Source organism: Biomphalaria glabrata, chromosome 13 (genome assembly GCF_947242115.1).
Source record: "Biomphalaria glabrata chromosome 13, xgBioGlab47.1, whole genome shotgun sequence".
Taxonomy (NCBI): domain Eukaryota; kingdom Metazoa; phylum Mollusca; class Gastropoda; family Planorbidae; genus Biomphalaria; species Biomphalaria glabrata.
The window spans coordinates 12829710-12844669 of NC_074723.1; the positions used below are offsets into that span (position 1 = coordinate 12829710).

The window sequence follows — 14960 nt, forward strand, 5'->3', positions numbered from 1 at the left end:
AAAGTGCATAAAAAATAATCGTATGATTTGTGAAAATACTTGAACAATACTTCCATGTTTAGTAACCAGATACATCACAAAAAAGCTTGCTATTTATGGATTTGCCGTTTAGTTTTTATTTCTATTGTGTTCTCTATTTAGATCTATATATTTTCATTGGCTCTGTGGGTATCAAAATACATTTTAAAATAGCAAAGTACTTCTACCTCATTGACGTAGAATAGACTGAAACTTCTTTATAAGTTCGCAAAAAAAGATATCATTGTTAACAAGATTACAAAGACAGTTTGTGTGGAAACACAAACTCAAAATCGGCCCCCGAAGTGGTCCACCCAGGCAGGCTTCAATATTTTCAGAAAGAACATCCAAATGAAATTATATTAAAGACAAATGAGAGATAAGAATGGAGAAGGTTGACAGATCTTGTGTAGTGCCCCAACGGTACAGCAGATCAAATGATAGGTGCAAGTGAATGCAAAGTTAGATGTGAACCAGGCCTATCTAGTTCAGACCTTTCAGACCTTGTGGTCTATAGGGCAGATGATGTAAAGTTCATCTGTTTTTGTTGTCATGTAGCCAGCACAACGACCAACCGCCTTTACTTTTACCCAACTAATATCAGGTACCCATTGGAGCTGGGTGGACTCAGAGGCGCCATTCGTTTAAACAATTCGAGAACCTCGAGCGTCTTTCCTGTCGTTAACCGACGAGGCGCCACTTATGTAGATTTTTCTTCTTGTGCTCGAAATGGGGTTCGTCTCTTGTTACAACATTCATTTGAAGATCTTGGTCAATTATAGACATGGAGGTCAAGAATGGCAGGAGCATTGAGACGATGGCATCATAAGACCGAGATAGATCTAGTGCAGAGATGATAGCTAGGAGATGATGGGTGGATGATTAGGTGATAGTGTAGTCAGTGTGGAGATGATGGGTGGATGATTAGGTGATAGTGTAGTCAGTGTAGAGATGATGGGTGGATGATTAGGTGATAGTGTAGTCACTAGTAGTCAGTGTAGAGATGATGGGTGGATGATTAGGTGATAGTGTAGTCAGTGTGGAGATGATGGGTGGATGATTAGATGATAGTGTAGTCAGTGTGGAGATGATGGGTGGATGATTAGATGATAGTGAAGTCAGTGTGGAGATGATGGGTGGATGATTAGATGATAGTGTAGTCAGTATAGAGATGATGGGTGGATGATTAGATGATAGTGTAGTCAGTGTAGAGATGATGGGTGGATGATTAGGTGATAGTGTAGTCAGTGTGGAGATGATGGGTGGATGATTAGGTGATAGTGTAGTCAGTGTGGAGATGATGGGTGGATGATTAGGTGATAGTGTAGTCAGTGTGGAGATGATGGGTGGATGATTAGATGATAGTGTAGTCAGTGTGGAGATGATGGGTGGATGATTAGATGATAGTGTAGTCAGTATAGAGATGATGGGTGGATGATTAGATGATAGTGTAGTCAGTGTAGAGATGATGGGTTGATGATTAGGTGATAGTGTAGTCAGTGTGGAGATGATGGGTGGATGATTAGGTGATAGTGTAGTCAGTGTGGAGATGATGGGTGGATGATTAGGTGATAGTGTAGTCAGTGTGGAGATGATGGGTGGATGATTAGGGGATAGTGTAGTCAGTGTAGAGATGATGGGTGGATGATTAGGTGATAGTGTAGTCAGTGTGGAGATGATGGGTGGATGATTAGGTGATAGTGTAGTCAGTGTAGAGATGATGGGTGGATGATTAGGTGATAGTGTAGTCAGTGTGGAGATGACGGTGGATGATTAGGTGATAGTGTAGTCAGTCTGGAGATGATGGGTGGATGATTAGGTGATAGTGTAGTCAGTGTGGAGATGATGGGTGGATGATTAGATGATAGTGTAGTCAGTGTGGAGATGATGGGTGGATGATTAGATGATAGTGTAGTCAGTGTGGAGATGATGGGTGGATGATTAGGTGATAGTGTAGTCAGTGTGGAGATGATGGGTGGATGATTAGGTGATAGTGTAGTCAGTGTGTAGATGATGGGTGGATGATTAGGTGATAGTGTAGTCAGTGTGGAGATGATGGGTGGATGATTAGGTGATAGTGTAGTCAGTCTGGAGATGATGGGTGGATGATTAGGTGATAGTGTAGTCAGTGTGGAGATGATGGATGGATGATTAGGTGATAGTGTAGTCAGTGTGGAGATGATGGGTGGATGATTAGATGATAGTGTAGTCAGTGTAGAGATGATGGGTGGATGATTAGGTGATAGTGTAGTCAGTGTAGAGATGATGGGTGGATGATTAGGTGATAGTGTAGTCAGTGTGGAGATGATGGGTGGATGATTAGGTGATAGTGTAGTCAGTGTGGAGATGATGGGTGGATGATTAGGTGATAGTGTAGTCAGTGTGGAGATGATGGGTGGATGATTAGATGATAGTGTAGTCAGTGTGGAGATGATGGGTGGATGATTAGATGATAGTGTAGTCAGTATAGAGATGATGGGTGGATGATTAGATGATAGTGTAGTCAGTGTAGAGATGATGGGTTGATGATTAGGTGATAGTGTAGTCAGTGTGGAGATGATGGGTGGATGATTAGGTGATAGTGTAGTCAGTGTGGAGATGATGGGTGGATGATTAGGTGATAGTGTAGTCAGTGTGGAGATGATGGGTGGATGATTAGGTGATAGTGTAGTCAGTGTGGAGATTGATGGGTGGATGATTAGGTGATAGTGTAGTCAGTGTGGAGATGATGGGTGGATGATTAGGGGATAGTGTAGTCAGTGTAGAGATGATGGGTGGATGATTAGGTGATAGTGTAGTCAGTGTGGAGATGATGGGTGGATGATTAGGTGATAGTGTAGTCAGTGTAGAGATGATGGGTGGATGATTAGGTGATAGTGTAGTCAGTGTGGAGATGATGGGTGGATGATTAGGTGATAGTGTAGTCAGTCTGGAGATGATGGGTGGATGATTAGGTGATAGTGTAGTCAGTGTGGAGATGATGGGTGGATGATTAGATGATAGTGTAGTCAGTGTAGAGATGATGGGTGGATGATTAGATGATAGTGTAGTCAGTGTGGAGATGATGGGTGGATGATTAGGTGATAGTGTAGTCAGTGTGGAGATGATGGGTGGATGATTAGGTGATAGTGTAGTCAGTCTGGAGATGATGGGTGGATGATTAGGTGATAGTGTAGTCAGTGTGGAGATGATGGGTGGATGATTAGGTGATAGTGTAGTCAGTCTGGAGATGATGGGTGGATGATTAGGTGATAGTGTAGTCAGTGTGGAGATGATGGATGGATGATTAGGTGATAGTGTAGTCAGTGTGGAGATGATGGGTGGATGATTAGATGATAGTGTAGTCAGTGTAGAGATGATGGGTGGATGATTAGGTGATAGTGTAGTCAGTGTAGAGATGATGGGTGGATGATTAGGTGATAGTGTAGTCAGTGTGGAGATGATGGGTGGATGATTAGGTGATAGTGTAGTCAGTGTGGAGATGATGGGTGGATGATTAGGTGATAGTGTAGTCAGTGTGGAGATGATGGGTGGATGATTAGATGATAGTGTAGTCAGTGTAGAGATGATGGGTGGATGATTAGATGATAGTGTAGTCAGTATAGAGATGATGGGTGGATGATTAGATGATAGTGTAGTCAGTGTAGAGATGATTTGATGATAGTGTAGTCAGTGTAGAGATGATTAGATGATAGTGTAGTCAGTGTAGAGATGATGGGTGGGTGATTAGATGATAGTGTAGTCAGTGTAGAGATGATGCGTATGGATGATTTTGGAGAGATGATTCAGGAGAGATGTTAGTGTAGGAATGATAGTGTTGAGATGATTCTGGAGAGAAGATATAGTGTAATGATGATTCGGTAGAGATATTAGTGTAGGAATGATCGTGTAATGATGATTCGGTAGAGATGTTAGTGTAGGTATGATCGTGTAGAGATGATTGTAAAATGTAAAAATGTTTTACATGTTTCGAATGTTCCTTCAGAGTTGAAGATAGTTTACTTCCTAGTCCAAATCTCCCCGCAGGACGACGGGGGATGGGAGCGGGCAGGGTTTGAAACCTCGACAGTCCAGCGCGCAAACCGCACGACCAGGTTGCGTAAACATGATTACGTATGGAGAAACTAGAATATCTGAGCACTTATAATCAAAATAATCCGTTCTAGTTCTATGAATAATTCTATTTATTGTTTGTTTAAAATAGATGTTAAAAATAAGATCTAGATCTAATTCCATTTCAACTTAGCTTTTAAAAAAAAACAACAACTTAGAAACGTGCCAAAACCTATGTGCGTCATTGCTCATTTAAACGTTGGAGTTGTAAGCCAACGTGTTGAAACTAATCATCCTGTTGCAACTAGTCAAAGAAACACTGAGTCCTTTTCTGTCGTGGACTACGTCTTCTAATATTATGTTTAATAGTCGGACTAAAAAAAAACAACTAATCATCTGAGCAGTACGATACGACAAGGGAGATTTCATCTACGAAATAGAAACACGACCAGTGCCATCGTATGTCACCCTGGCGCCAAGGGGAAGAAACAAATACACCACATCGAAGCTTGTAAAAAAAAATGCAAATGGATTGTTGCGTAGTTTGCGTTAATTGCCCAGATCGTATAAAGTGCTGCTTTTTTTTTTTTTTTTTTACATTCGAGTGTCAAATGGATAGCTTGCTTTCCCATGTAATGAAGTCATGAGCTAGATACATAGAAAATGGTAGAGGACGGTGTCATTGTCCACATGTCAAACAAGGAACTTGTGAATTTTAATTATTTATTAGCGGCCGCCGGCCCCCGAAAGGGGAAAAGACGCTATTAGTTTTGTGCGAAATGTCTGTCCGTCCGTCCCGTTTAGATCTAGTAAACTAGAAGAGATATTGAAAATCCGACTTCACAATATTTTAGACCATTCAAAGTTCTGATGCAACGGCTACTTTTTTTTTCCTGAAAGCGAAAATTCTAATTTTTAAAACTAATTATGCAAGCAGTTTTTTATAAGAAAAAGCTAATTAGTATGCATTATATGTTACACCTAATTTAAGACGAATAGTAATCTTATAAACATTTTCGTAATCATTTTTTCTATAAAGCGAAATTTTTTTTTTTTTTTTTTTTTTTTTTTTTTTTCGAGGATTCGAATATGAGATTGAGCCTTTTCAAAACAATTAACTTATTTAGTTCGAACCGAGTGTCCCGGGTTCGAATCCTGGTGAAGACTGGGATTTTCAACTTCTGAGTCTACCTAGCTCTAATGGGTACCTGACATTAGTTGGGGAAAAGCAAAGGCGGTTGGTCGTTGTGCTGGCTACATGACACCCTCGTTAACCGTAGGCCACAAAAACAGATGAACTTAACATCATCTGCCCTATAGACCACAAACTAGTTATGTCAGGTTCACATCTAACTTTACATTCACTTTCACGTATCCTTTGATCTGCGGGACGGTTGGGGCACTACACAAGATCTGTTAACCTTCTTTCTCCATTCTTATCTCTCATTTGTCTTTGATATAATTTCATTCGGATTTTCTTTCTGAAAATATTAAAGCCTACCTGGGTGGACCACTGGTCGTGCGGTTTGCGCGCTGGACTGTCATTTGGATTTATCGACGATCGAAGGTTCAAACCCTGCCTGCTCCCATCCCCCGTCGTCCTGCGGGAGGTTTGGACTAGGAAGTAAACTATCTTCAACTCTGAAGGATTATCCGAATTATGTAAAACATTTTACTTCGGGGGCCGATTTTGAGTTTGTGTTTCCACACAAACTGTCTTTTGTAACCTTGTTTTATTTGCTAATGTGCACGATGTTTGGATTTTAAAAGGTAAGCAGAACTAGAGAGGAGGATCCTAGCAATGGAATTGAGAGGCTATAGAAAGATTCGAGATACCACCGCCAAAGACCGCATCACAAATAAGGAGATTCGAAACAGGATCACAATGACAATTAGGCCCTACGATGACTTGCTGACCACTGTCAAAACGTTAAGCTAAAACTTTATGGCGATATTACAGACCATCCTTTAGGGATCAGTGCAAGGAAAAGAGGAAGAGGCAGAAGGACAACATCAAAGAATGGAATGACTTGTCATTGAAAACTATTCTATTCAATGCAAAATCAGAGAGGGGTGGAGAAAAACGATCAAAGATTATGTGTGGTGTCCCAACGTTTCAACAGACTCAGAGATGGGTGAAGGTGAAGCATCCCATATATTCTACAAATACTTTATTTAATTGTTTATGAGACAATTGTTCATGTTGTCTACACTAACAATAACCTTTTTTTTTTCCCCTTTTAAATGTTTAGTAAAAGTAGACTATCAGTTTTGACCAGGGTTACTATACATAATGTTAAAAATATCAATCTGTCGATACTCTAAATATAGACCTATATTCTGACTCTTCTGTAGTGTATCAAGAAAATCGATTTCGCGATTAATTTTTTATTAAAATTTAAAGTAGTTACATATGGTTACATGTATAGCATACACGACAAGAGTTGTGTGCCTTTTCTACAAACGCGGGGAAATTGAAAGACAGAACAAACAAACAAAAAAAAACATTTCAGAGCCAATGAAATTTGAATGACTTAAGTCACAGAAGCTTCAGAAAAGCTGACTGCACTATTACGCAAAATTGGCGGAAGTGTGCTTAACTGTAAGTATTCCCCGCGTCTTTCAGGGTTTTGAGAAAGTGTCAGGAGAACCGCACAAATACCTATACTCCTATACTACCAAAATGGAGAGAGAGAGAGGGAGAGAGAGAGAAAATGAGAAGGAAGCGACACATGGTGAAAAGACGAGATTAAAAGTAAACAGGAGAGACAGGGAGACAGAGAAATAACGGACGGAGACCTAAAGAGGTGGCCATACAGTGACAGAAAGTCAGAGAGAAAGAACACACACACAAATAGAAGTGATGAAAACATCGATATATAATTTTAAAGCTGCAAGGAGGCGAAACAAAATGGCATGGAGAGAGAGAGAGAAAATCTATCTTTAATACAAAAGATGTCCAGCTTTTATTTGCATATTGAAAAATAGAAGGTCAGTGCGTGACAAGAACTTCGGAAAACGATAGTTGTAAAATGTATTGGTGAGTTTAATCTGCATAAATATTATATAATGATAGCGTCTCTCTCTCTCTCTGTATATATATATATATATATATATATATATATATATATATATATATATATATATATATATATATATATATATATATTAGCATACAAAACAATCCTAGTATTGAAACAACTGGAAGTCAACAAGGAAGTTGTCATCCGGAGTATATGGCAAGGCTTCTCAACCCTACGTTTAACATTGCACCAACATTTTAATATTCGTTTTTAGAGCAACATGAAGAAGACTGTAGATTTATTAATACTCAAAACAAACTAAAGCAACCAGACAAGACTCACGAGGAAAACAACAAAAACATTAAAAAAAAACAAATCTTATATTAAGTGTAGTTGTATCAATTAGTTTGGATCAGTCATGTCGTTAAGTTTGTAATAGATCTAGAATCTAGACCAACAATAATAAATATGTACGATTACAAATATTTTTTACTGGTTGACGCCAGTTGTTTTTGCTTAGCGCAAGTTCATGCTTTTAGTTTTCTCAATACGCAATGATCCTTTCACTTGTCTGGACCATCTGGGAAACGGAGGGGAAGAAAGAAGAGGATATATGTGTAAATGTTACCGTGATCGCTTTTGAAATGTATTTATGAAGAAAAAAAAAGTTGAACGACCTGTATTTGAACTCGAGGACTAAGACCTCCTCAAGCCAACACACTAACCACTGTGCCATGGAAGTACTTATGAACATAGGTTTTATAATTATCTATTGTTAATTTCAAACTTTTCAAAAAGTAAACAGGGGACTGATTCAACTTATATCACCACCTCAGTCAAGTACAATTTCTTTCCTTGTTCAAGATATTAACAAAATAATTAATTACCAAACTAATTGGTTAACGTTTTTTTTGTAATTGATTCTTGTGTAAAATGTCAGTTTGATTCGAGATTGTGTGTAGGAGAAATAACATGAACAAACATTTTACCTGAACAGACCGACAGTAAGAAAGAGGGATTTAAATAGATATTTCTTGGAATACAGCGACCAAAAAAATCATGTTTATAAATACATGTTAGAAAGAAAAAAATCAGTACACTCATTTTTCACTATATGAGTGTCTAAATAAAAAAAAAATCTTAAAATTTATTTACAACGAACTTATAACAAAAAAAAAGTTTAAAAGCTTTAAGATATCTAGATATACGTGAGGTTAGGAATACAAACCCTAGACTTGAAGTTTAAGTTATGGTAGAAATCCTATGCAGTCAGCACGGATCACACTATGACTGCTCCTTTGAGAATCCCTGGTCGTACATTACAACGAAGCCTATCTGGCATGGAGGAAAATCAATACATCTCTAACACTGGCCAGTCTTCTCTTTCAACGTTAGCCTCACTGATGTTCAATGCATTCACAAAAACTTTTTTTTTGTGACTACATATATTGATGGTATTATTGGGGGAGGGGGGCGCCAAGACGTCGGGTAATGTTGAGGGAGGGTGACGAAAATTACGTACTCTTTCTTTCCTTAATCAATTTTTGGGTAAATAATCTTCCATTATGTGCTGCATGTGTCTTATTTGTTTGTTTATTTTATAGCTGTCGTTCTTTCAGAACATTACTACTTTCTACAACCATGGAGGTACAGATGCAGATGTCAGAACCCGCATTGTTAAACCTCTAGCAGCCTTCCACCAGTTGAAGAACACCTGGGGATCCATGGAAATAAGCACCAACTCCAAAATCTGTCACAATTGTTAAGTCAAGACTGCTTTATGGTTCAGAGACCAACGTCACCACCATCAAAAAAAATACAGGAATTCATCATGAAGATTTGTATGATCCGCTGGCTAGAACAAATCAGCAGCCCATTGAAGTAGATATCCTTCAGAGATGCTGGTTAACATCACAAGGCAAGCCCTCACCTGGAGCACCCAAGGAAAGATGGACGGCCAGGAATACGTGGAGCCTCTATTTGGAACAAAATGCCAAGCAGATGGGCAAGACGTGGGGATAGTTGGAAAACTCGCCCAGAACCGAGACGCCTGGAGGAAGCTGGTTGGTGGCTATGCCCCAGACGGGATTACAGGCAGAGATGAGATAAAACCAATCTAAACCAGGTAGAGGGGGTTTGAACCCGGGATCACGATACTAATAACAACGAAATTGTTTTAAGAGTCTGGGCAGAACCCATTGAATTCGTGATACTTTTCCTTGAAGGAATGTCTTTGCAAGCCTGGGGACCTTGTAAGATTGCCATAACGTTTTATTTATTTATTTTTTGTCAGTTGTTAGCAGGTCATCGTGGGGCCTAATTGCCGTTGTGGTCATGTTTCTAATCTCTTTGTATGTGATACTTAGGATCCTTCTGTAGCATCTCAATTCCATTGCTAGGATCCTCCTCTCTAGCTTTGCAGTTAGCGTCCAAGATTCGCAAGCATATATAAATGTGGCCATGACCAAGGAGCGCATCTGATTTTATATATATTGCTAGAGCGTGATTTTATATTATTATTTTTATCACTATACCTACTTATTACTAACATTATGTCGGAGGTTAAAATGTAGAAAACAAAAGAGCCTAATAACTTATTAATTGAAGTCACTGTTCTCGGCAAAATTTGATTTTTTAACAAATGTTCATAGAATTAACCAACCATTATTTTATTTATTTATTTATTTGATCAATTTATTTGTAATTGTCCCAAAGAGTTCAGTCAAAGATTTTTAGAATCCTGGACCCGTGGAAGCTTCCTTTCATCGGCCTATCTGCACAACTGTTCTGCGTGGAAGGTACTCAAGCAGATGTAATGTGTTACATCCTATTAACGATGGCTCTCGGGTTAGAGGCGAAGGCAGAGTACACCAAGGAAACTCTTGTATATTCCTTATCTGGACCACGTTAGCCGTGCGGATGTCTACCATAAATCGGCCCCTTGAGGAACGATGTGTGGATAGTGACATGGTTGTTGGGGCTTTCTTCTCTCCCCACCAGTGCAATTTTGTCCGTCCTTTAACACCTTTAACTTGGGTTCTGTTTTGCTTCCTTTTTGGCCTAATAGTCTCCTCTAACGGCTGTGAAACATTGCCTGGGCCCCAGGAGGACTGACCAACCTGAAAATGTAGAAAATATCATAGAACCCAGATTAAATTTTTTTTTAAAATGTCCTTTTAATTAAATAACTAAGCGATAACTTGTTTGTATAATGGACCTCATTCACCAATCGTAAACAAACAACACTGAGCCACGTGATTCTCTATCTCTGCTATACAAATTACGATCTAATTTTAATCAAGAATGGTTATCACGTGAAAGTTTTTATTTCGTTGTTTTATCAATATTATCACGTGACCGTTCGTTTTGGTGGATGCGGTCCATTCTAAGCTCTCTTACAGTGTACAATGCAACAATGTCTTATTTAAAATGTAATACTTGTACAGCTTTTCCTAAGAGATACTGCAATGTCAAAAGCCTTTGTCGTTTCTAGACGACCAACTATTTTTTTTTTCATTACAATTTTGACTTCGTAGTTTCTTGAGTAAAATTTGAAATTATTTCAAGACAATGAAAAATATTTAACTAAACGAAACAAATCCTATTTAAGGAATGGGGACACTTTTGCAGCAGTTTTTTTTTTTTTTCAAGCCGGATACTAGATTTTAGTCCATGAACCCAATTAACTAGGATATCTTAATGTGACTACGCAAACGACCAACGGCCGAAACCTTTTCTGAGAAGATTACTTTGAAACCCTGTCGCATTACTGTCGAATTAGCAATCATTTCACTAGTCTCGCGTACCAGGATCCCAATTAAAAAACCGCAGACTGCCATTGACCCTGAACCTAGGGTCAGTCGTGAAGAACAGCGTGTTGTGACACCCTGGCCACGCCTCGAGTAGTCTCGCCAAGCGATTAGTGTCTGAAAAGTGGAGGTGGCGGAGGTGGTGTCTCTGACCTATTGACCTCTTTTAGTACCCGCGGCAACTGGTTGTGACCATCGTGACCTCTTTCTGCCTGGCATTCGACTCAAAAAGCCCCCCGTAATCGCATTTCATTTACAGATAGGGAGTCGAGGGCGGTATGGAGGGGTCAAGCACCCGCTCTGAGTATCTCCGCGGTGTACGATAACGGCGAAAGAGGACAGCGCTGCGTCAGCATAAATAGCAGGACTGACCCTGGTGTCCGCGAGGAGGGTTGTTATCGAAATAACGTGTCTTATCTCCTCGCTGGACGATGTTGTGGACCGTGGCTTACAGCGGTCAGGCCCCGACTGATAAAAAAGACAAGCGTGCAGATATAATTTGTCACGGTAAAGGACTTTACCCCTTTTCCAACGCACACTATAGCCTAAACACGAGCACACACACACACAGATAGTTTTCCTATGACCAAACGATGTGTGATTGTGTTTGCATTTTCTGGGATTTTTCGCCCGATGATAACATGCCTTTTCCAGAGGCGGCCTTAAGAGGTGCCTAGATGGGCTCCGCTTTAGGAGATTCCCTTGTCACCTTCAGCTTTGGAAACCAGACCAGATTTCATAAACGAGGAATTGCTTCTCAATATTTTGGAAGTCTTTCGCGGCATCTATATTATACCAATGAACATGAAAGCTCTTAGTTTTGAAATTCCGTATTGCCAATAACTACGTAAGGTACTATGTTTTATAACAACACCGCCTACAGCATTAGAGGCAGACGAGCCCGTTAGCGTGATGTGGAACGGTATATATTGTCTACGTTTACTGCCCCCGGGCCCGCGTAAGACACTCGCCCGCTGCCTCGCGCACTGCTAAGGCCGCCTCTGGTCTTTTTGTTTCACGAAGTAGGCCTACTGAGATCTAGATGTACCGGTAGGCTGTAGCTAATCATGGCTAGATGAAGTCTTTTTTCTTTTTTCAGTAAATAATTGAGAAAAATAAAAGGTGACCAATGAAGATTGTCAGAAAACGATCTCCTGACTAAATACTAGGTAGCCAAAGCCTTTAGGATTTGTTCAACTCTCAATTTCTACCAATCCTAACTTAGCAGATATCTCAATGCACAAGACGAATGACTGAAGAGAAAAAGAAAATCTAATAGAATGTACTGAGTCTATCGGCTTTTCAAAGCGAAAAACACAAATACATAGATTTACTGCTGCAGGGGTGAACGACTGTATGGAAAATACAATAATCATGCATAGGTGTACCCTGAGGGACTAAGTAAAACAAAGGACGTTTTGGGCCCCCCGCAGTGTACACATATGCATGATTATTTTATTTTCAAAGCATAGATCGGACTTCAGGGCCCTCTTAGAGTTCACAGGAAATGAGCTTGTGCTCATCACAAAGGAGAAGCCTTTCTAGATAGAGGCCATCAGAATGCACCCATATATGCATTCCACAATAATGCAAAATGTATGCCATTGTATTAATGCAAGTTGAACACGATCCTTCTAAAAATCTATCTTCATTTATATAATAAAAAAAAAAACTGTATTGGCTATTACATTAAAAAGGAACGTTACTTTGTCGAATACATGCATGGCGTCTTTGTCCTAGAAGTCATAAATACTGTTTGTAAGGACAGTGTCAAGTAACCCGTTCCATTGTACTGGGAAAGAAAGAGAAATTCTTGTGTATCAGTTCTTGAATAGGAACGAAACAAACCTTGATCGAATATGCAGTAGTCAGCCTAAGTATCGATCCACCTTTTCAGACGTCTCCTTGCTACCCCCCCCCCCCATCCTTCTCTCTCTCGCCTCCACCAAAGTCTAATGTGAACTACTATTCAGGGTTCCAGACTAGAACGGTTTCGTGTGATGTCATTATTTTTAGCCGCTGCCCCCACGTCTGGAAATCTATCGAGCCCACCCCATTTCCTCTCCCCTCTTCTAACTGAAACACTTCGCTAAATAAGTGCCTTAAGTTTAAATATAGTGATGATATTGATAATACAATTTAAAAAAAAAAGCGAACAGATATCTAGGCTTACTTGCAACGTCATAAAAAATGATCAGTGGTTCTCAACCATTTGATTTTCAAGCCCTGATGTCGAGGTATACATGTTATGTCCCAGTCGTGAACCAAGGGTATTTCTTTTGGCTTTATATATGTCATTGGTGACAGGGGCGGACTGGGTGTCAAACTCGGTCCGGGCATTTCTATATCATCCGGCCCATAAATTGTATATTATATGATGGGCATCCGTTTCTATGTATACCTGTCCTCCAAATCATTATGTTAAGATTGATAATATATCGATAACTATACACATGAATACAGTGAATATAAATAGGTCGCTCAGAGGGCCCCTTTTGTAAGAGAATACTATAAAACACTTAATTAAGTGCGTGTCTTAGAAACATCCATGTGGCCCTTATTTTATAAAATACAGAGGTAATTAAAAAAAAAGATGATTAATATGATCCTACCGGCCCAGTTAGGTACCGGCCCACCGTGCATTTGCCCGAATGCCAATATAGCCAGTCCGCCCCTGGTGACAGTTAATAAATGTATACAACATTTTAAAAACAAAATTTGATCTATTTTAAACAGAATACTGTTCTTCAAGATTTCACATTGCATGCTTGCAAAGTGAGAAACCATGGAGCTATCAGAATGCAACCATAATTAAAATCTGCATTTCACAATAATGTACACATTTATGTCATTGTATTAAAATTAGTGCAAGCTGAACACGATCATTCTAAAAACTAACTTCATTTATATAAAACAAAAACATGTATTGTCGGTTAGATTAATAGGGAAAGCAAATAGGCATATACTATAGCAAGAAATTTCCAATAGACAATTTAATAAAGTATTTATAAAGGTTGTATTTATTAATTATTATGAACTGTAGGCGCGACGGATGCAAAACTCCAAACTTTCACAAATATTCGAACAAGAGAAAACAAAATCCAAGCCATATTCTGCTATCATGACTGCAATGTTTAGGATTTGGCTTTCATCAAAGGTTCGATGTTCGATTATTGAAATCTGTTAACAAGTAGATTTCATATTTATTTGCAATAGCTTTATGCAAGTTATTTGTGCTTTTGTTCCGTCTCGTTCTCTATAGATCTAGATGTCTGGGTTTATATTAAAAGGGGTAGATCTAGACTATATAAATATTTTGCATATTCGATTATTATTTCTTCAATGAATATTGACAAACTTCGTGTGAATTAATATACATGTAGACCTAGATCTTAGAAAGTCAGGGTGCTAGATCTAGCACGATTACACTATGCAAACGTAATGCCGGTTATGCTTTGACTTTAATCTAAATCTAGTAGATCTAGTGCTGTGATGTGCGTGTTAAAATCTAGGATCATCACCGAAATAAATGTAGGCTAGATCTAAATGTAAGAAGCAGACGTGCCATTGAAATGACCTTTTACCTCTCATACGCACTGGTAGGCTGTTAAAAGTCGCAATGTTATTTATTGTGGTTTTTCTAGTCTGACACGATTGTGGGCTCCCCACCCCCTTCTGTTTCCCCACCATGACATGGCTCGAGGTCAGCTATTGCGTGTTTAGGCTGCCAGTCGGGTCTGCAATTCTCGTTGAACAGACTGGTCTATTCATCGCGCGACACACAACACACAAACAGCCCGCTGCAGACGTCGAGACGTCAGTGGTGACGTCAGAGGCGAGACAGTTTTACTTTGATCAGCCGCCATAACAAAAATAGCACTGCATAATCATCAAATCGTTAGTTGTGTATGTGTGTGATTAGAACAACTATTTTAAATTTTTAGTTTAATATTTCATTTAATAATAATATTCTCAATGTTATTTTCTTGGAATTAATTCAGAAAGTTGCGACTTTTACTTGAATTAATTATTTCTTTGTTGTAGCGGGAGGATATCA

General features: G+C 39.1%; 1 protein-coding gene across 2 annotated transcripts; it reads right to left on the reverse strand.

The window, feature by feature from the left end:
• Positions 1–9738: 9738 nt before the first annotated feature.
• On the reverse strand, positions 9739–14695 carry LOC106068183 (uncharacterized). 2 transcript variants are annotated; one of them, XM_056009166.1, is made up of 3 exons: positions 14488–14669; positions 13516–13577; positions 9739–10213 (listed from the first exon to the last, which is right to left on the reverse strand). In XM_056009166.1, exons 1-3 carry the CDS (start codon positions 14591–14593, stop codon positions 9857–9859), a joined length of 525 nt encoding a protein of 174 aa, XP_055865141.1. In that variant the 5' UTR covers positions 14594–14669; the 3' UTR covers positions 9739–9856. The 2 variants fall into 2 exon arrangements, 1 of the variants encoding a protein (XP_055865141.1); XR_001217849.2 differs by lacking the exon at positions 13516–13577 and having other exon boundaries at positions 14488–14695.
• Between the last annotated feature and the right edge of the window lie 265 nt (positions 14696–14960).